This window comes from Poecile atricapillus, chromosome 3, assembly GCF_030490865.1.
Source record: "Poecile atricapillus isolate bPoeAtr1 chromosome 3, bPoeAtr1.hap1, whole genome shotgun sequence".
In the NCBI taxonomy this organism is placed as follows: domain Eukaryota; kingdom Metazoa; phylum Chordata; class Aves; order Passeriformes; family Paridae; genus Poecile; species Poecile atricapillus.
Genome location: NC_081251.1, coordinates 115,845,210 through 115,869,729, shown reverse-complemented (window position 1 = coordinate 115,869,729; position 24,520 = coordinate 115,845,210). Strand labels below are relative to the sequence as shown.

The window sequence follows — 24,520 nt, the reverse complement described above, 5'->3', positions numbered from 1 at the left end:
GAAGGGTTTCTCCCTCACAGCAGCAATTCCACGCTGCAGGAGGTTCTCATCCAGGTCTTTCTATGGGAGCTGGGATCTGGCTGCTGTGGGATTCCAGCTGCAGCAAATATTCCTCCTGGAATTCTTTCATCTTGTGCCTTTCTGCCTCAGGCATTGCCTGTCCTTGAAGTCACTTTGACCTGGTCCATTCCCCACTTAATTTTTGGATGGCAGAGCACCTTTTCTTTGGAATTAGTCCATGCTATCCTCTTTAATCCCAAAAGCCAGATTCCCAAGAGTTTCCCATGCAGCTGCCATCAAGTCTGTGGCAGCAGATTTTTCCAGAAAAGAACAGGAAAACAAGGGCAAACACCACCAGCCTCTCCCCGAGGCAGCACTTCCACCTGAATCCCACCCCATCGCTTTTCCTGGGATCAGCATCTCTTCTTGAATGCAGGATTTTTAGAATCCCATCTGCTGAACAATCAGCCCCAAGGGTGACAAAGCTCCTCCCGTGCTTAAATAAACTTAAAGCTTCCTCTATTTGCCCATTTTTCACTTTGCTGATGCCAGCCTGGAGTAATTAATTGATTTTAAAAATTAATTAATTAATTTTGACTATCTAGATCCCAAAGTTCTCTATGACCTGGAGATTTCCCTTTGGAAAATTCCCTGCTTATCAACAAACTGCCCTCCTTTCCTGTCCCTGTAGGAAGCTTCTGAGGCATTCTGAAGCACCGAGAGGCAGTGGTGCCGTGTGGATCACGCGCACATTCGGCACTTCCAGACTTTTCCATAATTTAGGATGCACAGGGATGAATTAAAGCAATTCCTTTTCCCAACAGGGTTTGGGACAGCCCTCAGCAGACCCTGAGGAAGAAGAAGTTGCTGCTTTCTGCCAGCAGTGGAGGAAAAACCTGACACAGCACAGAGCCAAGGAGGCTTTAAATTCCGACCGGGATGAATTAGGGCTCCGGAAAACTCGAGGGGCAAAGGCTGAGCCCACCCTGATGCCTCTGGTGCAAGAGCAACCCCCCTGGAGCAGGAATGTCCCAAAGCACCCCAGTCCTAGGAAAGGACACACAGTTATGGACAGACACCTGTAACCCAGAGAGAGGTTCCGTGGCGCTGGAAGCAGAGCAGGAATACTTTGCAGCGTGAAGGATTCGTGCTGGAGTTTTCCACCGCGGCAGGAAAACCTCGGAACAGGCTCCGTGGGGAGGCCAGGAATCTTGTGGTGAGTGTTTTACCCCCAGCTGGTGAGATGGGGTGGACGGGGCTTTGGAGAATCCTCATCCAGTGGGAGGTGTCGGAGGTGTCCCTGCCCGTGGCAGGGGGTGGAATGGGATGAGTTTAAGGTCCCTTCCCATCCAAACTGTTCCAGGATTCTGTGATCCAGAGATGCTCAGGCTTTCTGCCATCTCTCCACCTTTCCTGCTTCACCCAGCCATGGATGCAGCAGTGGGGAGCGTTCTGTCTCACCTGCTGGCCCTGAGCCTGCAGATTTCCTCCCAAAATCCCACTGGGCCCAAGGACTCTCTCCCATCCAGAGTAAACATTCAGTCCCCGAGATCGCCTACCTCACAGCTCCCAGAGTATCCCAGACTGCTGCTCCTCTGTCCTGGCTCTCCACATCCATCCTTCCCAGCCTGGGGATCACGAGCTGTCCGATGGCAGCACTGCTCCGTGCTGGAATTCTGCAGGAGAGGTGGGAAGGAGCCACCGTGGAATTCCCTGTGGAATACACAATCGGCACAGCAGATCACAACTGGCTCCATGGTGGCTGCAGCCCATTCCAGCCCCCCTTGGTGTCCCACCTGCATCCCAAACACCTTCCCCCCACCAGGAATCCCACTACTTGCGTGGCAGCAAGGAATCTCCTCCGCATTCCCAGGAAAAGCAGCAGCAGGCACACCGGAGACTCTGGGAAGATAACTGAAATGGATGAAGCAGGAGGGGAGGGAAGGGAGGGAAGGAAAGGAAGGAATTACACATGGAGATAACAGGCTGTGAGGACTCACAGGCCTCTGTATCCATGCCATTTCCACACTATTTTTCCCTGCTGGCTCGGTTTTTTGAGGAAAACCTCGACCAGCCACTCCAGGGAGTGGATGAAGAAATAACAAACTACTAACAAAGGACTAATGAATTACTCCAAGACAACCACCCAGTTCCACATCCATTCTCTACTTCTCCTACCCAAAGGAAATAATGAAATCAATGGAATTCACACTCTGGGAAATCAGGAAGGCAAAGTGAAGCCGGGATTGCCTTCAGAGATGGCTCCTGTGCCGTGCAGGAATCGCCAGCTTCCCTCAGCTCATCCAAAATCTCAGAATTTGGGATAAAGACTCTGCAGGCAGCACATTTTTATTGGAAAGGCAGCTGGCTAGGAACAACTGCTCTTCCTCTGGAGAAAAAGCAGCCCCAAGGGCAGGACAAGAGCTCTGCCATGCAAAACCTGGGGAATCCAAGACACGCAGGATGCTCCGAGACGGAACACGGCAGCTCCCTCCGTGAGACCTCGGGATCAGGTACAAGGTTACGTTAAAACCCCACAAACCATCCCGAAAAGCCCGGCTCTAGTCCCCCACCGGCACGCACACGGAGTCGTCACCAGGAATTAACTGTACCCTTTTTAATTGTTTTGTTAAAAATGTCGTCGAGACACCATGAATACAAGTACTGCAGTTACAGCCATACAAAAAAAGCAATACAAATTAAGCAGCTGAATACAAAAATACGTTGAAATACATGAACACCACAATGGAACTCGGAGCACTAAATCCCAATCGTGTAGGCGTGGAAAAAAATTAAATAAAAACCTTTTTTTTGTGGTTTTTTTTTTTGTTTTTCCTTTTCGTATTAGACAATGTAGTTTTCTCCACTTTGAACAGTTACTTTTGCTAGTTATGTACTTCACAATTTCTTCTATGTACAGCATAGAATAAAATACTTTCAAAAGATATGACATTTTTCATCCTCAATATGTGATATAGTCTCTTTTACACTAATATCGACTGCAGGAATAAAAACTGTCCGTGTCTTACATCGACTCATTGGAAAAGGAGGAGCGACGATTTCCTCTGGATTCATTTCCGTGGGGTTTTCCATCAGTTCGGGGGTTTGGCAGTCCTGGAACGGCATCTCTCCCGGGAATTCATGTACATAATATTGCTTGGATCTATACAAATGTGGCAATCGGATCTAAGTGGTGCTTGGGAAAGAGGCAGCTCACACATATACAGCTCTGGGAATTTTCCATGACTTATTTACAATGAAAGTGCTTTTCTCAGCTCTAACACGATCCAGGGGGGGGATTGGTTTTCCTTTCTACAGGTCAATTATTAGTCTCCCTGAAATTGGAAAGAAAAAGGATTCTCTAGAAAATACCACAGCCTTGCAAACACTCGAGCGTACTGGAGAACTGCGTGTGGTTCGGAGATTAGCAGCTGAAAAGTGGTGGGAATTATAATTTAAAAATAAATAAAGCCAAAAGAGGTAACCCAGGTACAAAACAGCAGAGAACTGCAATACCCACGACGGTAAAAAGACTCCAAAGCCATCTGCTAACAAAACGGGGAAGCGGTTGGATCGAAAGTCTTGAAAACATCTTTTAAGGATTTGTCATCCGACTCCCCGTTGGGATCGCTCTCCGGGGCCTGCGTTACCTGTCCGGGCTGCCTCACCTGCCGGGGGTCGCTGTACTGCGGCCGGATCAATCCCGACAGAGCCTGGATCGGGAGATTGTGGACGGCAGGAGCGGCGCTGGAGTGTTTAGCCTGAGATTTATTGGTGCTGTTCGCCTTGTCTGAAGCACCTTCCGCCGATCCTTCCGTGGCTTTTTCCGCGTTGGAGGCGGCCTTCTGCTGGGATGTGTCTTCCGCGAGACTCGCCTCGTTTTTACTGGAATTTTTCAAAATACTTTTTTTCTGGTTCTCTCCGTTCTCTCCCGAAGCGGCCGGAGCCGTGTCCGAGGATGAGCTGTGATCCCTGGGATCGTACAGGCTGATCCCGCTCAGGATGGAGCCGGGAGATCCCAGCCTGACGCCGCTGGACGATAATTTGGGCGCGTACGGAGGCAGAGCATCGGGGTCGGATTTCGGAGTCGCGGCTTCCGAGGGCTGGGATGAGCTGGCAGCAGCTCTGGCGAGGCGGGGGTCAAACTTGGGAGGGTGGGAATCCTTCCCGACTCCGTGGTGAGCGTCCGCGCTCGACAGTCTGTGGAGCCTGGGATCGACGTTCTTTTGCAAGCGAGGATCCCCCAGTTTGCTGGAGCTACTGGCATGGGAATCTGTGGATGGATCCAGGTAGCCGCCCCGGCCCGCCAGGCTGTTCTTGGCCTTGGCAGCGAGCCGAGGATCGGCCGGCACGGCGCCGGGGTGCGGATCGTTCTTCAGATTCCGCAGTTTGTTCAGTCTCTGGTCGGCGATGAGCGGAGGGAGGGGTAAATTGATGGAAGAGACGGGGTCGGGTTTAGGCAGCGGGATCGGGAGCAGGTCCTCGGGGGCCCACACGATGTGCTTGGCAAAGTTGGGTTTCATCAGGGTCACGTCCATCTTGATGTGGCTGAACTGCCGCAGCTGGGAGCGGGGATCCCGTAACGTGACGCCCGGCAGAGGTTCCATGGGAATGAGGAAAGCTCGTTCCCTCAGCTCCCTCTCCGAGTCCTCCTCATCATCGTCCAGCCCTTTCTGCTTGACCTTCACTCCGGCGTGGTGCAAATCCAGCTTGGCCCCGGGCAGGGAGGAGCCGGGATGGCCGCCCTCGCTGACCTTGTGCATCCGCGGATCGCGGGCCAGCCGGGGATCCAGGGACGCCGACTCCGAAGGCTTCCTGGGATTGGGCCTCGGGGAGCCCCGCAGTCTCGGGTCAGCAGCCTGAGGCCCCACTCCTTTGTCCTTGGCCAGCCTCGGATCCGTAGGCATCCCAAGCATGTGCTGCTCCGTGGAATGTTGCTGCCGATTCCTAAAGTTTTCGCTTTGTTTCTTTAGGGTTTTGAGGATTGATTTAACACTGCTCCCCTCTTCCTCCTCACTACTGGAATACCAGTTGACATTGTCATCTAAAAGTCAAAGAAATGCCACAAAATTTAGATTATTCCAGCAAATAATCCTTGGAGAATCCAAGACTCCCTAACGGGAAACTTCTCAGTAAAGTCAAAGTGAAAAGATCTCCTATGAAATCTCTCCCTGCATCATAAAAATCACACCCTGAAATGACCAAAATCCATTTAACCGGAGAAGTGCCGGAACAACAAACCCTGGAAGTAGTGGAGATGGAATGTGACACAGCTTGGGAGTCTCTCCATATCCCCCGATATTAACTGGGGAAAATAACCTGCTTTCAAACAATCCTTGTCAGTACTAGTAAAAAAACCCGTATCCAAAATCTGACTCTTGATGGAAGAAGGAAAAATAAAATGGGCCCTTGCGGTGGTCTTTAATCCAGGTAAGTTATGAATTTGCTGCCTAACTTAAACCAAATCCCAAAGTTTGCAGGACAGGTTGAGATTCAGGAAGGGAAGAAATGACAATATTTTATTTTAAAGGCTATCTGAGAAGGAAAAATCCTGCTCTAGAGGAAACAGATCAAGAGGTGCCACTGAAGAAACAGGATCGAGGACGCACTTCCGGTCCTGGCAGCGATAAACAGCCTCTCTGCTCCAGCAAGGGATTTTTCCAAAGTAATCATCAACCAAAGAACCTTTTAAAATTATTCACTGGAGCTAGGATGGACTGAGCCTACGCTAAGATCCTAGAACAAGCTGGGAAGAAGAGCTGAAAACACTGAGCTGCTGCTTGGACTTAGTTCCCAAGAACTGTAAACAGTGACACGGCGCGAGTCAACGTCAACCTATTTGTTATCTGTGGCCATGGAAGTAGGACAAGAATTCCAACCAAATGCTGCTCACCTTCATCTTTGCTCATGGCCCTCTGTCCCTGGCTGCTGGCAGAGTCTCCATCCCGTTGGTGCTTCTGGCTGAGCCTCACGTACAGGGCCTTCTGCATGGCGGGCAGGAAGTCGGGCACGTTGATGCCCTGGTTGTGGCCCATGTGGCCACCTATGCAGTCCGACTCGCTCCCGCCCGGATGTGACTCCGGAGCCATGAGGTGAGCCTGGTGATCCGTAAACTCTCCGTGCCACGCTCCATCTGTGGGACAAAACTCCGGTTAGCGGTTAAGCTACACAAGTGTTGATGGCTATAAACGTGGAATCGTGGAATGGATTGGGTTGGAAAGGAGCTCAAAGGACATCCAGTTCCAAGCTATGGCAGGGACACCTTCCCCTATCCCAGGCTGTTCCAAGCCACATCCAACCCAGCCTGGAACACTTCCAGGGATGGAGCAGCCACAGCTTCCCTGGGAAAAACTCTGCCAGGGCCTCCCCACCCTCACAGGGAAGGATTTCTTCCCAATAGCCCATTTCAGCCTAAAGCGTAACTTGACTTAACAGCACCAGCTGAGAAGCCAGAACGCTGAAGACATTCCAGGAAGCTTCTATCCAAAATTCATCCAGCAGACATCCTTACCTCCGGAATTATTGGCTGGCTGGAAGTTGTGCACAGCTTGGTGGGAATAATAGTTGTCATAGAAGTCGGCCGGGTTCTGCATGGGCTCGTACTCCCCGGGCATCTGCTGGTACTGCGGCCCCGGGGGACAGTGATTGTCCCTTGGCATGTTCACCATGTGTCCCTGCACTCCGGGGGAATTGTAGGATCCCCCCATCCCCGGGGGGGTGAGGGGTGGCCCACCCTGCTGGCCCTGCATGGGCATTCCAGTCTGGTTCTGCGGGCCCATGTATCCCGGGGGAACGCCCTGCATGGGGGGGCTCTGCGGCATTCCCGGCCCCTGGGGGCCCCCGCAGGGATGGTGCCCGGGAGATCCGGGGTGCATTGGGGGCCCGTTGTGTCCCTGGGACATGCCAGGACCTGGCCCTGGGCTGGAGCCTGGATTGTACATGTGCTGGGAATGTGGGTCGTTGCCCTGGAACGGCGGCCGCGGCGGGGACGCGCTGTTGTAGAAGGTTGGTGGCCTGGAAGCACAAGAAAATCAAGGAATCAGGTTCTGGACATCCAAACACCAACAGCTGGATCCCTTCGCCCCCTCCCGCTCTCACTTGACCTAACATTGGATAAAATTCCCAAAGGAGCATTATATTCCAATTACACCCATTCCACATTCCTTATCTTGGCCAAGACCATGTTTTTTCCAGTATTTGCTCACCTCCATCAGTTCTGCCCACAAAAAATCCAGCTACAAAAAGACTAGGGCAGGGAACAAACTGCTCCACCTGCAGATGGAGATGCCAAACCAAGACTTCTGGGAGGTCAGGCCTAAATTCCTTTCTATGGAAAACATGAAATAATCCTGGCATCAACTGTCTGATCCTTAACTTAGCCCAGAATCCTGACAGGAACAATGATTAAAGATTAAATGATAAATATCCAAGAGAATTCTCCCCAGAATTCCAACACCTACTTCTTCCCAATCTTGTGTGCCAAGTCCACCGTGGGCTTCACGACAATTTCAAAAAGAGATGGGATTTTCTTATAATCTCCTGAAGGATCCTGGTAATTTTCCATGTCGGACTCGGAGAAGGGATATTGCTCCGGGGGGGTTGGCAGGAGTCCGACCCCCGGCGGGGGTTTGGGGAGAGGAACAATGCCCCGCTTCCGGAGTTCCTCCAGCTCCTTCTCATCCTCATTCTGGGGTTCCTCCTCATTATTCAGAACCTGCAAGAAAGCCACGTGGTGAACATTCCATCGATTTTCCAGTATTCCACTTCAATTCAGTCTTGTGCTTTTCACTGGGATATTATTTCCATATTTAAATAAACAACTTTCCTGTCATCTGCTACAATACTGCTGGGCATTGACATCCAACCCAAAGGAATTCCAAACCCACTTTTGGGAGCTGTTTTCCAGGACACCAAATCCCAGCCAAGAAAATACTTCTTTATTTCAGGAAGGAACAATTTCCCACGAGTCCTTCAAACAGGAGTGGAAGGAGTTATTCCAAGATTCCTCACGTTTTTAGTGTTGGATTCACACCCCTTGGAGAGGGAATATCCCAATAAACCAGAGCTCAGGATTTCCTGGAGCACATGGAGAAGGCTCCTCCATCCCTTCCCCGCTCGGCAATCCCGATATTCCCGGTATCCGGACCGCTCACCTTATCCAACAGCTCCTTGGTTTCCGCAGTCAGGGGCGCATGAGAGAATTTGCATTTATCTCCTTGATAACACTTTGCTCCCGTGTGGTAGAACTTGCAGGGGAATTCATGTGAGGAAGGAATTAAGGATTCCTAACAGTTTGGGAAATCCAAAAATCAAAAATACCAAAATGCAAAAAAAATATTCAAAAATCAATCAAATCCAAAAATACAAATCAAAAATCCAAAAATCCAAAATCCAGCTGGTGGCTACCCCTCAATTCTTCATTAGGAATTCATTTTTATGGGAGGAATTCTGAAATCTAATAACCAACTTACCTCTTACTTCCATTTAAAATTCTCCTAAAAATGACATTTCTGTGGCCTTCAGATTTAATTTTCCAATTGTGATTAAAAAGGGAAAGGTCTCAGTTCCAGAGGAAAATGCCAAAATAACAGTGACAAAGAGGAACAGATCAGGGGTTTAAAAGTGTGGATAAATGTATCCAAAATTCCAGGGATTTTGTTTTTGAAACAATTATGTTTCAAACACGATAGTGTTTTGAAACATTTCAAGATAACAATGTTACAAATCAGTAATTTTATATTTATTTTTTTCCTCTGAATTATTTGAGAAAAAGAATCCTGCAATTAACCTACACAGTAGGTGGCAGAGTCTCTTAAAAAAGAAATTGTTTAGAAATCGTTTCTATCAAAATAAATATAAATAAAATAATAGAAATTAACATTTCAGGTGAATTTAGAAGTACTTTTAAAGGATATTGTGCAAATAAATGCAGTTCTCTCCTTTGGTGCAGTAACCCTGGATGTAAAACTTACAGATTTCTTTCTTCTTTTCAATCTCTGCATCATGATCAAATTTACACTGCTCTCCCTAGAAATAAATTGAAAAGAAAAACAAGGGAAATCATTATCCATCTGAAATGCTGAGTAATTTAATTCCACAGTAAAAAGAACATCCTCCTCTGCAGAATTGAATTTTTTCCTTTTTACCAGCATTAAATTCCATTACAAGCAATAAAAACTGTAAATGGGGCTGGTTCTGGACATAGGGAAAATTCCTGGATTGGAATTCAAAGGAATAGATGGAATGGTGACAGAAAACAATCCCTGTTCTCTGCCTCGACCTGGGAATTTGCATTAAAAAGGCACTGAAATAATATTTTACTGAATGACTTCCATAGATTCTGATATTCTTTAGGATTATTTTGCTGGATGGGGGTTGGGTATTTTTGTAGGATTTCTTTTCCTGAAAAAGACACCAAGTGCTCTTTCAGTCCCTTCTAAAACTGAAGGTGGCAGCAAATAGTCATCTGACCCCAAAGGCATTTAAAGGCAGCAAGAAACACAACATTTCCCATCATTTCCACTTTTATTTCTACCATTTGGGTAAGAAACAGAAAATTCCAGCCAAGGAACCAAATAAAAGTCATTCAGTGGTTGTGTTTTCTAACCCCACTTTTTCAAGTTTAGCACCACAAAGCAAATCCTTCAAAATTCCCAAATCAGCAGGAAATAATTTCCTATATTCTGGAATTGTTGCCTATTTAGAGATTCCAGAGTTGTGAGGTATGATGTCATTAATACATTATCATTCTCAGGGTAAGTTTTAAGATATAAAATAAGATATAAATTTTTATTATAATTTAATTCAAGATGTGTAACTGAAGGGGATGTTTTCCCACAAATAACTCCATCTAGAAATCCTCAGCATGTCAGAAATCAAAATATTGAGTTTCAACACCCAAGTTTGCTAAGAATTTATTTTAAAAAAGAATTAAATTTACCTTGATGCACCTCCCTTCAAGGAAATATTTACAGATCTGCTTGCCCTTGTGCTCCACCGTGTGCTGGTTGATGAACTCCTGGCTCATATTAACCCATTTCTTCACTGGTTTGCCATCCTGGAAAAGAAAGAAATAGGCATTTTATCAGCTCCCTTTTGGAGCACTGCTGATGCAGATCCTGGGAATAAGGGCTGGAATTGCAGGTACCTCATGGAAGCCATCGGATCCTTTATTGCCACCTCTGCCCCTCCCGCGATCTTTGCGCTTCAGTTTCTTCTGCATTCCACGCCCTCTTCCAATGTTGTAGTTGTTCCCTCGTTGGGAAATGCCTGGAAAACGGGGATAAGCTCTTAAAAGGATCACAGAAATGAAGGGAAAATGGTTCTCCCATGGCATCCAGGAGAGATAAATGGAGCAAATTAAATCCCTCCCTTAATTTCTGACCTGCCAGAATATCCCCAGGAAAACCATCCCTGGCAGCTTCCCTCATCCAGGTCTCCATCCCAAAATGCCACCAAAACTTCCCTTACCTTTCTGGATCCCTTTCATGCCCTGCTTCTTCACGGGTTCCTTTGAGAATGGAGGTCCCAAATCCCCACTGGAAGTCTCTTTAGCTTGTCTGTACTGTTTGAGCTGGTCAGCAAAATCCTCATCCTTTTCCTCCTCGTTGTAATTGCCAAAGTTTTCATCACTGTAATGACTGTAGTTGTCATATTCCTTACTTTTGACATTTTTTTTATGCTGCATCTTCTGGGAACTCATGTAATTCCCTGACACATGTCCATGCTGTAAGGAAAGGGACTGCATTAGGAAGCAATTCCGTATTTCCAAACCCCACCCCTCCAAACTGCTCTAAAAATCCTTTTCTAGGGCTGTTTTATCATGACCAGATTTGTCCAGAAAAAGGATCAATAGCACAGGGAAAATCAGTTATTCAGGAAAAATTAATAATTTTAATTCACCAGCTGAGAAAAACCAAGAAAAATCACAGAGCAGAATCCACTTTAGATATTGAAAAGTGGCTTTTCAAGAGTTCCTTCCTTTGAGTCCAGGCTAAATCCAGTGCAGGCAATAAAAAGATTCCCTAATAATAAAGCTTCCTTAATTCCTGTTGCCTGATGGGAGGAAAAATTGGTATCAGGCTTATTTTCTACCACAGATCCTGCTTTACACCTGGGAATCTCCTCAGGGAGATGAGAGCTGGATGTGCTTCCAGAAATCCGGGAGAACGGGCACCGGGATGGAGCCAAACTTCCAAACCCACGGTGTTTACATTAGTGTTTTTGGAATGTCACCTCAATAAAGATGTGAGGAATGAGTTTCAAACTTCCTACCTGACTGAAGGAGGAATCATAATCCCTGTAGGAAGAGCTGCTGCTTTTTTTGTGGGGCCTTTCCGTGCGCTCCATGTCGGAGTCGTGGCTGTAGTCGGAACTGTCATCGCTGGAAGGGGAGTTATGCTGGAAAACACAACAAAAAAGCTGGGAATTTTGAGGGAATCATCTTCTTTCCATAAATACAATGAGCACAAAAGTGATACATTTCCATTGTGCATCTTATCCTAAAAACTCTCAAATCCCAGCCTCCAAGACCTGGGCTTTAACTTTGAACATTTAAGACCAGTTTAAGTCTTAATGGTAGTAAAAGCATTTTATTTCCTTTGCCAGTTCCTTGGATTCTTGTCCTGGACAGCCATCAGCCAAATCAGCACTTCCAAAATGTTGGGGTTTTTTTCCTAACCTTATGCTTGTCCCGTCTTCTCCTTTTGGATTTTTTCTTTTCCTTCTCTTTTTTGCGTTTTTTCCGGGATTTCCGGTGGCCTTTCTCGTTTTTCTGCTTATCCTCCCCTTTTGAACCATGTTCCTTCACATCCTCATAGGCTGCATCATCTATTTCCCCATCTTCCAGCTCTCCATCCTCCCTGGAAGAGGGAAACCAGGAAGACAATAAAATTCCATGTTATTATCCAGCTCACCTGTCACTGGAAAAAAAAACAACGGTTAACAAGTCCCAAGCAGCCCCAAGCTGTGATTTTTGGGATAAAATGGATATGCCAGGCAGAAGACACAACTGCTGTATGACCTGGAATTTCTTGGAATTACATTAATGAAATAAAACTGGAACATTAATATCCCTGAAACACCTGCAGCTACCCCAAAAATCCAATTATGTTTTGACGTTATTGGTTAAACTCATTCCCTCAAGGATTCAATTACAATATCCTCTTCCATAAAATACCTACTGAAAATGCTCCTTGGGAATAAAGTTGTTCCCAAGTCCCAGTTCCTCTGGGAATTACACTCGTGGATTTGCACTTTTTGGGATGCATCCAGGCATTGTCTGGAATAATTTTCCAGGTAAACCAATCTCAGTAATACAATCCCTTGGATTGCATGGCAGAGGGAAGATTACAAAAGTACTCTAATCCCTAAGTTCTTTCCATAACATCCAAGCATTTTCCAAGGACTGAGCTTCAAGAATGTGAAAAAGAGGGCAGGGAAAGGAAAAAGAAGAAAAAAAGGAGGAAAAACCCAACAACTGGATAAACAAGGATTGAAAAGATAATGGTCAAAAATACCATTTCTTGGAAAATAAGTTATTTTTCCAAGAAGTGCCAAGGCAGGAATTCTCTTCTGGTTTAGCTGCTTTTATTCCCATTTAAATCCCAAATTGGAGCTGTGCACCAGGAAGGGACAGCAGAACCTCCCTTTCAGGAGTTCCCTCCCTCTCCCACAACCTCCAGATATTTGGAGCTCGATGGATATGTGAAAACAATCCCAGGAAACTTTCCCACTGTCTGAGAGGATTCCTAGAGCATCTCCAAAATGCACCAGAAAGGCACAGAAGCCAAATGAACTTCCAGGGAAAAGCAACATGGTGAAATCCCTGGGCAGTTCCACAAATATCTGGGAAGGGAGAACCAGAAAACCCCAATTCTGGTATTTTAATTTCATTCCTAACCTTCCAACCTGGATTTTAGCTTCCCTTCCTTGACCTTCTTTCAGGTCATCCTTAAAAATAGAATTCCTTACGCCCAAAGAAGATTTACTCCAGAAGCTCCTTAAGTCCAAGGTCCAAACCCAGGATGCATTTTCTGAAATATTCGGGGAATTTTTATCCTCAGACATCACTGAAGCGTTTTACATTTTCATTCCCCATCATTTCATTCAAAAATAATTTTACTTTAGGTTAAAATTCCCTGAGGGCTAAAATTCCCCAAATTTTGATACTAAGGTGCTGCTTAAGAAATTAGGAATTAAGAAGGAAAATAACTCCAAATAACAGGGAATTCTCACTGGGAAAAATCAAAAGCAGAGGGTGGCTGGGAGCAGTAAAAAGTGAAAGTAAAATAATTCCAAGCTATTTTCTGGGAAATCTGTGTGTAAATAAACTTGTCTCCAACTTTTTCCATACCCTGCCGTGGATTTACCCACACAGAACCAAGAAACCCTCACAAAATCCTTGCAGGAAAAATCTTTCCAGGACCCCTGTGCTGGAAGGCTCAGACCCTTCATCACCAAAATAACGTCAACAACAGGAATTACCTAAAACTAATTAAAGAATTAAAAACATTCCTGTCTTGAGAAAACTGCATTAAAGCAACCTTCCAACTTGGAATATTCAAAGTGTGGCCAGACAGGGAGTTTTTAAAATTATTTTTTACTAATAATTAGCTCAGATCAGCTCAAATCAAATTATTAACAGAACTCCTGCTGCACAAATTGATTGGGAGTCGTGAGGTTCCCAGTATGGGTGTTCCCTGCAGTGAACTGGTTTTACTGGTCCTACATTTGCACACCTGATGTTACACAAAAACTTGGGAGTTGGGCCTTTTTTTGAAGTGAATGAACTTATTTTACAGAGCTGAAGTTCTAGAAAAAATACAAGTTCTCCCAGGTTGTGTGTGTTGTTGCTCTTCACCTCATAAATTAAAACATTATAAAGCAAGGCTTGTAAATTAAAATTAATTATGTTGTTAGGTGGCACTTATTGGCTCTGTTTTACAATTACCAGTGTCACAACTGGTTGTACTGGTGGGAACTGCTGGTGAGAGGATGAGAACTCCAAGCTGGAAAAACTCTGCTCCCAGCACTACCCGGAGTCACTCGGGCTCGTCCTCAAGTATTGGAGAACTCCAGCTATTCCCAATCCCTGGAACAGTGGAAATCGCAGAACTCCACGGCACAGCTCTGCCCCAGAGAGCTCTGCCCCAGCTCCAGAGATCCCAGCGGATTCCTGGTGTGCACTCGGCTTGGAAAACAGAGCATGACCCAACTTCCACCCTTGCCCAAGGACAAGCAGGAAGGGGAAAAGGAGAAGCAGCAGCTCTGGGCTATGCCTTGAACCTGCACTAAACCCCAAGCCCACTTTAGGGATCGCTTCCCGAGGACAAGCAGGAAGGGACAAACAAGCACCAGCAGCTCTGGGCTCTGCCCTGACCCTTGCACTAAATCCCAGGAGCATTTCCCAAGGACAAGCAGAAAAGGACAAACAAGCACCAGCAGCTCTGGGCCCTGCCCTGACCCTTGCACTAAATCCCAGGAGCATTTTGGGACCACTTCCCAATTTATAACACAGAACTCGGGACTCTTTTCCCCAGCAAGGAAACAGTTTTGCCTTTACCCACCAAGCATTTTTTTTTTTTTTTTTCTCTTTTTTTATCTGTTTGTTTGGGGTTTCTTTTCCCAGTGTTTTCCGGTCCTCTGAAGTACCACAAAGGGTTGTGGAGCTGTGTGGGGGCAGGCCAAGCTCTGGGAATCCCAAAACCCCGGCGTTTTTAACTCCTGCAGCTGTGTCAGGAATGCTCAGGGTAGACGTAGGCTCAAGCACTGGTAACTGCCACCCTGGCACAGTATTTTTAGCACTAGTTAGGAAGGCCAGGGCTGCCTGGAGAAAGGATTTGAATTTCCAGCAGCTGCAGGAGAGAAAAGGAGGGAGGGAAGGAGGGAGGGAGCAACAGAGGTCCTTTCACCAGGAACAGGACTCTGGGTTTCTGCGCATGGGGATTGAGAGGTGGCAAAGATAACGTCAGTCAGCCCTTAATCTGCATAAAAAAGATCCAGTTAAATGTGTAAGGTGGAATCTGGCAAGAAAATGACGTTAAATATGGCTCTAGTGAGAGATTGTGGTATCAACAAAAACAGCCAAAAATAAAAAACCCGCCCAACTCGGAGCACCCTTTCCTGCCTGAGACAGAGAACAATGGTGACATTCAACAGACACCCCCTGGAAAGTGCAATTTATGGAAAGAATGGCAAACAGCCCCCCTTCCCAGCCAGAATAAATCAATGAAGATGTAAAAACGCATGCATTCCAAAAGGAAAAAATTAAAACCTTGCTAAAAAAAAATGCACTTTTAATGCAGTGACACCCCCCTCCCCTCCTTGCATTCCCCACCACCACCACCCCGCTCCAGCCTGAAGGTGACCTGCCCCCCAAAAACATCGTTAACCCCCTCAGGCACATTAACAGAGCATCATCATCATCAGCATCAGCATCATCATTACCAGCATCACCCCACTAAGTACCACCATTATGAGAAGCGGAGAGAGAGAAGAATGTTACTCGACCTTTCGTCCCCTGCATGTTGCCTGTCAGAGTCGGGCATGTTTGGGTCAAGAACTGGGTTTGGGGGTTTGGAGAACAAGCTTTCAAAGGCCATTGTGCCTGGCTGTGGTGTGGTGAGGAGGAGGAGGAGGAGGGAGGTGGAGGAAGGCAGGGCCCCGCCGCTGCCCGCGGTGCGGAGCGGCGGGAGGAGGCGGCGGCGGCGGCGGCGCGCACGGCCGCGCTGGGGGCGGCTCGGTGAGGAGGAGGAGGAGGGCCGGGCCCCTCAGTGAGGAGAGATGATGAAGGTTTGCACTCACGGTTACTTAGTGAGACACTAACGGGCACTCAGCGCCCGGGCCCGGCCGCCCCGCGCGGGCGCTGCGGGGAGGCGGCGGCGGCGGCGGCGGCTCGAGCGGCAGCCCCGGGGCACAGGAGAGCGGGAGGACACACACACGGGGGGAGGGAGGTGCTGCTGGCCGGAGATGGCGGCCCTAATTCTTCCTTACAAACATGGCGCCCGCGCGAGGCACTCGCACAAAATGGCGGCGGCGGCAGAGAAGGGAGGAGGAGGAGGAGAACGGCGGCGGCAGCAGCGGCGGCAGCGGCCCCCGGCGCTGTGCCCGCACACGCTCGCTCAGCGCCCGCGGCCCGCACACGGCGCCGCCGCCGCCACAGCGTCTTCCGCGCCCGCCGGGGCCGCGATGTCGCTGCGTCCCCTCACGCCGCCGCCGCCCGCCGCGCTCCTCCTCCTCCTCCTCCTCCGCCGCGGCCTTGGGCCCGCCCCCCGCGCGCCGCCATTGGCCGCGGCCGCGGCGTATCGCGCGCTCATTGGCTGCCTGCCACGCCCGTCAATCTCGCCCGTGACGTCACGCGCGGGCCCCGCCCTCCTCCGCTTCCCCTCGGCCGCCGCCGCCGCCGTGCGCGCGCGAAGGGGGCGGGGCCTCGCGGCGCGCGGCGTCACGTGCGCCGCGCCCGTCACGTGACGGCGGCGTCCCCCCGGGAATGGTGGGGGAAAAGGGGGGAAAAGGGAGGGAAAGGGGGAAAAGGGAGGGGAAAGGGGGAAAAGGGCGGCGGCTTCCGCCGGGAGAGAACCGGGACGGGCACCGGGAGCGGGAACCGGCCTCCCCTCCCGCCGCTGCGTCACGGCCCCCCCGTCCCCCCCCCCCCGCCCCTCACTCGCCGTGGGCAGCGCCCCCTGGCGGCGGGTGCGCGTGAGGGGAAGCGGCCCGCACGGTCATTAATTAGTGACGCTCGTAATTAAACCAAGAGCGTGTGGCCCCAGGGCGGGACAAAAGCTGTCCCTGGAGTCGCCGTCGGGGTCAGGGCGTGACAAAAGGCGGGATAAAGTGATTCCGAGCCAGTCATTTAATAAAAATCTGGTGGGCGAAGGGAAGACGCGTCCGTCAAGAGTCACCCCAATGACGCTGCATCAAACGTTCCCAGGAAAAGTTCAATTTTTTTCCTTTCCCTGCCTCTCAGAGCTTTTCAGGACACTGAAAAAAAGCTCGGCTTTTTCCAGTGCTAGCAGTCGAATAAAGTTTATAAAAACGAGGCGGACCACTCGCATGCATTCCCATGGGATTCCCGGTGGGAAGAGCCTCAGATCCTGAAGGGAAGAATCGTCTCCCATCACCCCTGAGTGTGGAAACAGGGTCCAGACCCTCGGGGAAATCAGGTAAAATCACACCTGAGTGTGGAAACAGGGTCCAGACCCTCGGTGAAATCACGTAAAATCACACTCGAGTGTGGAAACAGGGTCCAGACCCTCGAGGAAATCAGGTAAAATCACACCCAAGTGTAAAAACAGGGTCCAGACCCTCGGGGAAATCAGGTAAATCCAAGGAAAAGGCTGGAAAACAGCATTCCTCCAGGGACGGGACGCTGCTGGCTGGGGAAGCATCATTAGGGCTACTTAGGACTAATTAGTGCCATCAGCACAGGTGGAGCCCTGGAGCTGAGGCTCACAGGGCTCAGCATCATCTCCCCAGGCCACAGGCAAGGAAAAAAAGGGTTTCTAAACGTGGACTTGAAGGGAGAATCCTAAAGTTTTGGTTAAATATTCTGGGGTGAGAAATGGTGATTTTTGGGACAGCGCATCTGGGGCCAGCCGTGCCCACCAAAGAGAAGCAGAAGCGTTCCTGCTATTTTTATTTTTATTTTTATTTTTATTTTTATTTTCATTTTTATTTTTATTTGTATTTTTTTTCAGCTCCTAAATATTATTATCCCCAGTGAAGGTTGTATTCCAAGATTGGAAGAGCCTCTCTCTGCAAATTCCAACCTCGGTAAGTCTGAAAGATTCCGGAGCGGCCGCTCTGGGGCAGGAAAAAAATCTCCTTTAGTCAACTGGAACGGCAGCCAGAGGTTGAGAAAGGCAAAGAGCCGAACTTAAACTTTTCCAGGGCTGGAAGGGAGAAACCAGCTCACCCTGGCCTCGGGAATTAGGAAAATGTTGTCAGTTTGGGATCGTGCCGCAAGGAAAAGCCTCCGGAGCGCGGTCCAGGCGCCCGTCTCCAGCTGTGTTATCCGGAGAAAGCGGCAGATGGAAACTATTCTGCCCGGTCAGGAGTTTGTCCTCTCCCAGATTCCTGCTTTTTGGCTCCCACATTTTGTTATCATCCCAAAATAGGCTCATGGCCTGTTGGAGGAGCACATCCAGCCAGGCTGGGAAGTGGCAGGGAATGGGAGAGAAGAAGGAGAGGAGCAGCCGTGCTTCTAGAAAAGCATTTTCTCCTAATTTTTAGGGATATTTTTTTGAAGAACTCCAGAGTTTTCCCTTCCCTCCCCCAGCACAACCCTGGGATACATTTCCCTGCCCGGCACTGCATCCAGCCGGAGCTCCTGCCAATCCAAACATCCTCCATCCGCCGACAGCAGCCCTGAATGTCCCTTCTTGTTCTTTCCGAGCTCCTGTACCCCCCAAAAATCCAGGAGCTGGATCCCCTAGAGGAGACTGATCCGTCTGGGGGAGCCTCTTTCCTCGGGACAAGGAGTGGGAATGGTTTTGGTGGGTGCAGGATGCGAGGGAGTGAGGATTCCCAGGGGAAAGGACGCTCAGGGATGAGGATTCCTTGGGGGGAAGGATGCTCCGGTGGGAATGAGCTCCCTGCTATCAGCCAGCCCCTCCCAAACACAACAAAGCAGGAAAATAAACCCACAGATAACAGGTTCTTGCCCTCCCGGATCCCAATTCCCCTTGGACTGCTCCGGGTGAGCATTCCCCCCATCCCACACATCCATCAGGTGCCTCACTCCGGTGCCATCCTTTACATCATCCTTTAATTGTGCTAAATCCAGCGGGATGAGGGAACATGCGGAACATGCACAAGCAGGAGGGTGAATCCCCCCGGGAGAAGCCGAATCCCAGCTCTCCCCAGCATTCCTACGCTGGGATGGAGGCTCTGGCTGATGGAGCAGGGAATATTCCCACCTCCACGTGCAGCTGAAGTTCTGCTGGGGGGGGATCCATGGGGGATCCCCGTTTGGGAGGCTGGAGGAGCAAGGATAACCCTGGAATTGCTCCTTTGCCCCGCTTGCTGGAGAGGGCACCCGGGTGGATGTCCATGGAGTTTTCCAGCCCTGATGGATCCCAGTGCCAGACCTCAATCCCTACAGGGATTCCAGGATTCTCAGGCTGCCAGGGGGATTCTCAGCATCCAGAGGGAAGCAGAAGTGTGTTTTTTAGGGATCAGGTCTGGGTGCAACAAGGGAGGAGAGCGGGAAAGGCCGTGAGCCTCTCTCACCCTCCACACCCGGCTTCACCACTTCCTAAAGGAAAAAATGGGAATTCAAAGGAAACCAGGGCCGTGGTTTCCAGCTGCTGTTGTAGCCGGGATGAGGATGGGACTTCTCCACCTCATTTGGTGGTGTGAATCCACCCAGGCAGGCGTAAATCCCCCCGGAATGGAGACCTTTGGGACAGAGCGGCGGCTGGCCGGCTCCAGCCTGGACCTCCCCCGGGAGCCACGGGCAGCCGAGCAGGGATCAAGGAACAACCCCCCTCACTTAAAACTCATAGGCCGAGACGAAGAGGGTGATTTTGGACAGGTGCTTGGCCTGGAAGGCCCGATCCAGGTACTCGGCCATGTGCACATCCACGTTCAGGGTGCGGGGCCCTTGCAGGCTGTGCAGCAGCAGCAGCTCCCCGGCGTGCCGCTCCGAGCGCCGCACCGCGAAGTGCCCGCGGCCGCTGCCGCCCGCGATGCCGAAGCGCAGGCTGTCCGGACCCGGCCGGCCCGGAGCCATGCGGAACAGCGGCACCGGGGCCCGCGCCTTGGAGGGGAGCGGCAGGTAGTGGAAGGAGATGGTTTTGGGGGCCTGGTGGCATGAGCGGCTCTCCATGGGGCACGGGTTGCGCTCGCAGCGGCTGCGGAAGGAAAAGCCACGGAGGGGTTTTTTTGGGGGGGTGGGGGGATGGATCCGCGGGGATGGCGCGGCGTGGATTTGGTGCCCCGCACTTACAAGGGGGAGGTTTTGACGTAGGAGATGTTGCCGGCAGCCGGGGGACACTCGGGGGTGACGCACTGGAATCCCCCGCCCGTGTTGATGCAGCTGCTCCCGCTCGTGCAGTTATCCTGGGATAGGGAACACTCATCAATATCTGGAAAAGAGGGGCGGGAAGAGGGGTCAGGGCCTGGAACTGAGCTCCAGCTGAGCTCACCTTCCTGTCAGAAAATAGAAAAAACCGCCTTGAAACAGGTCAAACACGATCCAAAAAATACGGGAGCATCCCGGGATTCCATCTCCTCTCCCCAGGCTCAGCCCCGGGTTAAGAGCAGCCCGCTCCCTGCAGGAAGGCAGCTGCTTTCCCAACCTTTCTGCTCGATTGTTTGGAAACCCCATCCCTTTTTATTTACTGATCACCCGAGGGACACCTGGCAGGAGCGGGAATGCAGAGGATTTGCTGGGAGCATTAGCGAGATGCCACGGAACACAGGAAAATCAGGGAGCAATGGGGAAATCGGGATTTTCCCGACCCTGAACTGCAGCAATCGACACTTCGGGGCACAAAAAAAACTTCCCTGTTTCTCAGGAGGCTTTCAGCAGTTGTGGCCTCCCACCATTCCCAGCCACTGCCTTCCACCTGCACCCCAATTCCCTTGGGACTGCCAGCCTCTGAGCTGATCCTGGAATTCTGGGGGTTTAACATCGCTTTCGGTTCTTCCCACGAATTCCTTGCTCCAGGAACATCCCCACAGCCACAGCAGGGTCATCTTCAAGGAGGTGCAGACCCAAAGTGCTCCATCATCCAGAGAGGTGAGGGAGAGGGAAAGGGCAGGAGAAAGAGAAGGAGAAGGAAGAGAAGGAGCAGCCATGCTTCAAGGAAAGCATTTTATTTTCATTTTTAGGGATTCTTTTGAAGCACTCTGGTGGAGTTTTCCCTTCCCTTCCCCAGCACAACTCTGGGATTCATTTCCCCATCCAGCTCTGCATCCAGCCGGGGCTCCTGCCAACCCAAACATCCTCCATCCGCTGCCATCCCGCAAAGCGTGGCTCCATCATCTCCCTCCCCTCTGCACCAGCCTCTCCCTTGGAAATGGAGAAAAAGCTGGGGGGAAATGACAAAGCCCTCGGGACCGAGTGGATTCCAGCCCCCTCACCTTCGCAGCTCTTGCCGTCGCCCAGCAGGACGTACCCGGCGGGGCAGGAGCAGCGGAAGGAGCCGGGAGTGTTGATGCAGGCGTGGGCGCAGAGCCGGGGTCCCCCTTCCTGCTGGTACACCTCGCACTCGTCGAGGTCTGCGGAGACAGGGATCCACCGGGATCTCGCTCCAGCCTCCCGGGAAGAGCCAGGGAGCGAGCTGGGGCTGGAGGAGCGGGGGAGGCGGCTTGGGGCAGGGCTGCTGGACCCCCGGGGGCTGTGACCGGCGGTGTCCCGCAGAGAGCGACACCGGGGCCGGCCCAGCTCGGTCCCCATAGCCCGGCCCCCACGGGAGCGCTGGGCTGAAGCGCTCGGAGCCTCCCGTAGGAGTTTGGGGAAGCGGCCGGGTCTCCCTCCCCGGGGATGTTCCAGAAGCAGCCGGACACGGGGCTGTGGGCCCCGGGGTGGCGGGGCTGAGCCGCTGTGGGCCCGGCCGGTGGCTCCTCCGGGACTCCCGGCATCCCCGCATCCCTCCCGCATCCCGGCTCACCCTGGCAGATGCCGTTGGAAGCCGTGCCGCTCATCTGGAAGCCGGGATCGCAGCTGCACTGCTGGCTCTGGGCGAGCTGGGCACAGTGGGGCTGCCGGCTGAAGGCTGGGTCATCCGACACACTCCAGCCGGGAGGAGCTGCGGGAAAACGCCGGGATGGGGAGCCGGGATGGGCCGCGGGATGGAATATCCCATCTATCCCCCGGCAAGGGTGACCCACCGGTCTGAGCCCGGTACTGGCAGCTGGTCCCGGCCCACTGCGGGGGACAGAGGCATTGGAAGTGGCCGAGCCCCTCCAGGCACGTCCCGCCGTTCTGGCAGGGGCTGCTCGAGCACTCGCTGATCTCTGCGGGAAAAGCAGAGATCCGTGTTCCGTGTTACCTCCTTTCGGGAAGCGAACCTCGGGCATCGCCTCGGTACCCTGCGGCACGTCACAGCCGCGACCCCGCTCGCCCTCATCTCCTCAGCTGCTCCAGCTGTAATTCCCAGTTTTCCTTGAGGCTGAGAAATCCCAAAGCCACGGAAGCTGCAGCATCCCTGGAACTTTGGGGGGCAGCCGCGATCCCTCCCCACTGTGAGCAGCCCAGTGTTGGAATCGATCGGCTTTTCCAAAGGCCATTCCAGGGCCGGGAGTGAGCGGTACCTGCACAGCGCGGCTCCTGCCCCGTCCAGCTGCCGTTGGCCTGGCACGTCCGTGTGCTGGAGCCCAGGAGCTGGAATCCTGGATCACAGGCGAAGTGAACCTCGTGATCCACCAAATATTTGGTGCCGAACTTCCTCCCATCCGCAGGGGCTTGGAGGGCAGGACAGGAGGCTGCGAGACCCACGGAAAGGGGATGAGTTTGGACGGGGCCCTTTCCTTCCAAGCCACCCTTCAGCCGCTGTTTCCCTGGAATGCTGTGCCAAGGACTCACGGGCGGGCGGCTCCTTGGCCAGGGAGGCGTGGATGGTGCTGAGACGGCTCCTGACGGCTCGCAGCCCCTCGGAGAAGCGCGTCTCCTGTCCCTTGAGCAGCTGCTGCATCTGCCGGATGGCAGCCAGGAGCTGCTGCCTGCTGAGGCAGCTCTGCGGGGACAGGGATGGGGACAGCCATGGGGACCTCCCTGTGCTGCCGCTCCCCCCAGGAGCCCCCCGGGAGGAGGCTGGTGCGGGAGCTCCGCGGCGTCCGGTGTTCCCTGAGCGCCCTGACTTTGTCTTTCCCTCCGCATTTACCCAGATCCGGGAGTTTTTTCCACCTAGGCCCGCGATCCAGGCAGGGCTGGGATCGCTTTGTGGAAGAGATGCTATAACTCATGTTTCATCCTGCTGGAGCTCCAGCCCTGTCCCGTTTCCACATGACAAAAGAAGAGGAAAACAGCTGTCTTGTGAGCTCTGCCGGGGCCAGGAACGCTGCTGGGACTCCTGCCTGCAAAGCGATCGCTCCCACGGGACTGACTCATGCCGGAGACGGGCACCGTTATTATGGGATTCCTGTGGAATTGACTCGAAACCGAGGAAAAAGAGCAAAGCCATTCCCAGAGCTCAGAAATCCGGGGAGCGCAGTGAGGAGGGAGCACGCAGGGACTGCGCTGGGGGCTACGGAATTCCGGGAAAGCGAACCGGAGCTGGTGGGCTCTGTCCCACCTGCTGGAAGGGATTTCCTCCCTCCTTTCCACAACCGCGCTGTGGAATGATTCCCGTTTCCAAAGAGCTGCTGAGGGTTGAGGGAGGACAAACGGGGAGCCCATGCACCGCGCTCGGTGTCCTCTGCTTCCCCGGGAGCGGTTTCGGGGCTCCCGGGCTGCCGGGGGTGTGCTGGCAGCTCTGGGATACCCCGAGCGCACAGGAAGGGAGGCAAAAGCAAATAGATGCTGGCGCGTCGCTGGCTTTAATAAACAGCTCTTTGTTAGGGCTGGGTTTAACTCCGGGAGCCAGCGCGAGCTCCGGCGGGATGCTGAGCCATCGCAAAGCTGGAAAATCCCCCCCCCGCCAAAAAGAAAAAGCCCCAAACGGGGGTTCTTTGCTCCCGGTGCCCTCGGGGGCAGCTTCAGGTGTGGGCTGAGAAGGGTGAAAAGATCCCGAAAGCGGCCGCTCGCGCTTTAAGCGCGGCTCGGGCGCAGTTTAAGCGCGGCTTTGCCCACCTGTCTGCCGGGGCAGCGCTGCGGGGCGCAAGGGCAGCGAGAGAGAAGCGGAGAGGAGCCCCGTGTCCCCGCCCCAGCCCCTCCGGGTGCCGGTCCCCGCTCACCTGGGCGGCCGGCGCGGCCGGGAGCGGCAGCAGCAGCGGCAGCAGCAGCAGCAGCGGCGGCGGGAGGCGGCCCCGCGCCCCCCGCGGCCCCGCCATGGTGCGGTGCGGCCCCGCCGCTCTCCGGAGCGGCTGCCCCGCGCTCTCCCCGCCCCGCCCGCGCCGCCCCCGCGCTGCCCCGTGCAGGGGACGCGGCGCTTCCCCGCCCCGGCGCCGGCCCGGCCCCGCGCATCCCCCGGGACACCGGCCCGGCCCCGCGCATCCATCCCCCGGGACACCGGGACACCGGGACACCGGGACACCGGGACACCGGGACACCGGCCGGGCTCTGGGCATCCATCCCCCGGGACACCGGGACACCGGCCGGGCTCTGGGCATCCGTCCCCCGGGACACCGGGACACCGGCCGGGCTCTGGACATCCATCCCCCGGGACACCGGCCGGGCTCCGGGCATCCATCCCCCGGGACACCAGCGGGGCGCTGCGGGCATCCACCCCCAGCGGTTGGGGCCTTTTCCCGCAGCAAAGCTGTTTCTGCTGCTGCCGGGATCTGCGGGCACCGTGCAGGAGCCCCTGTGAGCCCCGGGACCACCCGCGTCAGGCAGGGAAACCTTTTCCCAGCCCTGCACCCCATCTCAGTCACTGCACCCCTTTCCCCAGTCCCAAAACGCCTTCCCCAGCTC

The 24,520-nt window shown here is 52.5% G+C and overlaps 2 protein-coding genes across 4 annotated transcripts; both read right to left on the bottom strand.

The window, feature by feature from the left end:
* Positions 1-2,557: 2,557 nt before the first annotated feature.
* Positions 2,558-15,935, bottom strand: ZC3H6 (zinc finger CCCH-type containing 6). Of its 3 annotated transcripts, none has more exons than XM_058835195.1 (12): positions 15,511-15,642; positions 11,681-11,861; positions 11,275-11,400; positions 10,471-10,726; positions 10,148-10,269; positions 9,941-10,057; positions 8,916-9,027; positions 8,154-8,263; positions 7,461-7,714; positions 6,512-7,014; positions 5,894-6,133; positions 2,558-5,044 (listed from the first exon to the last, which is right to left on the bottom strand). In XM_058835195.1, the coding sequence occupies exons 1-12, from the start codon at positions 15,600-15,602 to the stop codon at positions 3,549-3,551; spliced, it is 3,609 nt and encodes a 1,202-aa protein (XP_058691178.1). In that variant the 5' UTR covers positions 15,603-15,642; the 3' UTR covers positions 2,558-3,548. The 3 variants fall into 3 exon arrangements, with proteins under 3 accessions (XP_058691178.1, XP_058691179.1, XP_058691180.1); XM_058835196.1 differs by lacking the exon at positions 15,511-15,642 and adding an exon at positions 15,805-15,935 and having other exon boundaries at positions 2,559-5,044; XM_058835197.1 differs by lacking the exon at positions 15,511-15,642 and adding an exon at positions 13,952-15,262 and having other exon boundaries at positions 2,559-5,044.
* Positions 15,936-17,701: 1,766 nt separating this feature from the next.
* Positions 17,702-23,984, bottom strand: FBLN7 (fibulin 7). The gene is given in 8 exon segments (XM_058836383.1): positions 17,702-19,853; positions 19,949-20,087; positions 21,088-21,225; positions 21,618-21,755; positions 21,838-21,963; positions 22,261-22,431; positions 22,532-22,750; positions 22,753-23,984. Coding segments are annotated over 8 exon segments (1,365 nt in total). The 5' UTR covers positions 22,826-23,984; the 3' UTR covers positions 17,702-19,492.
* Between the last annotated feature and the right edge of the window lie 536 nt (positions 23,985-24,520).

Bases quoted from the DNA above. Each gene is read 5' to 3' on its own strand.
- ZC3H6 (XM_058835195.1), bottom strand. From the start codon at position 15,602: ATGGCCTTTGAAAGCTTGTTCTCCAAACCCCCAAACCCAGTTCTTGAC. The intron at 8,264-8,915 runs ATATCCTTTAAA...TTCCTTCCTCAC, and splicing joins GAACTGCATTTATTTGCACA to ATGAATTCCCCTGCAAGTTC. The intron at 6,134-6,511 runs GTAAGGATGTCT...TTTGTCCCACAG, and splicing joins GCCAGCCAATAATTCCGGAG to ATGGAGCGTGGCACGGAGAG.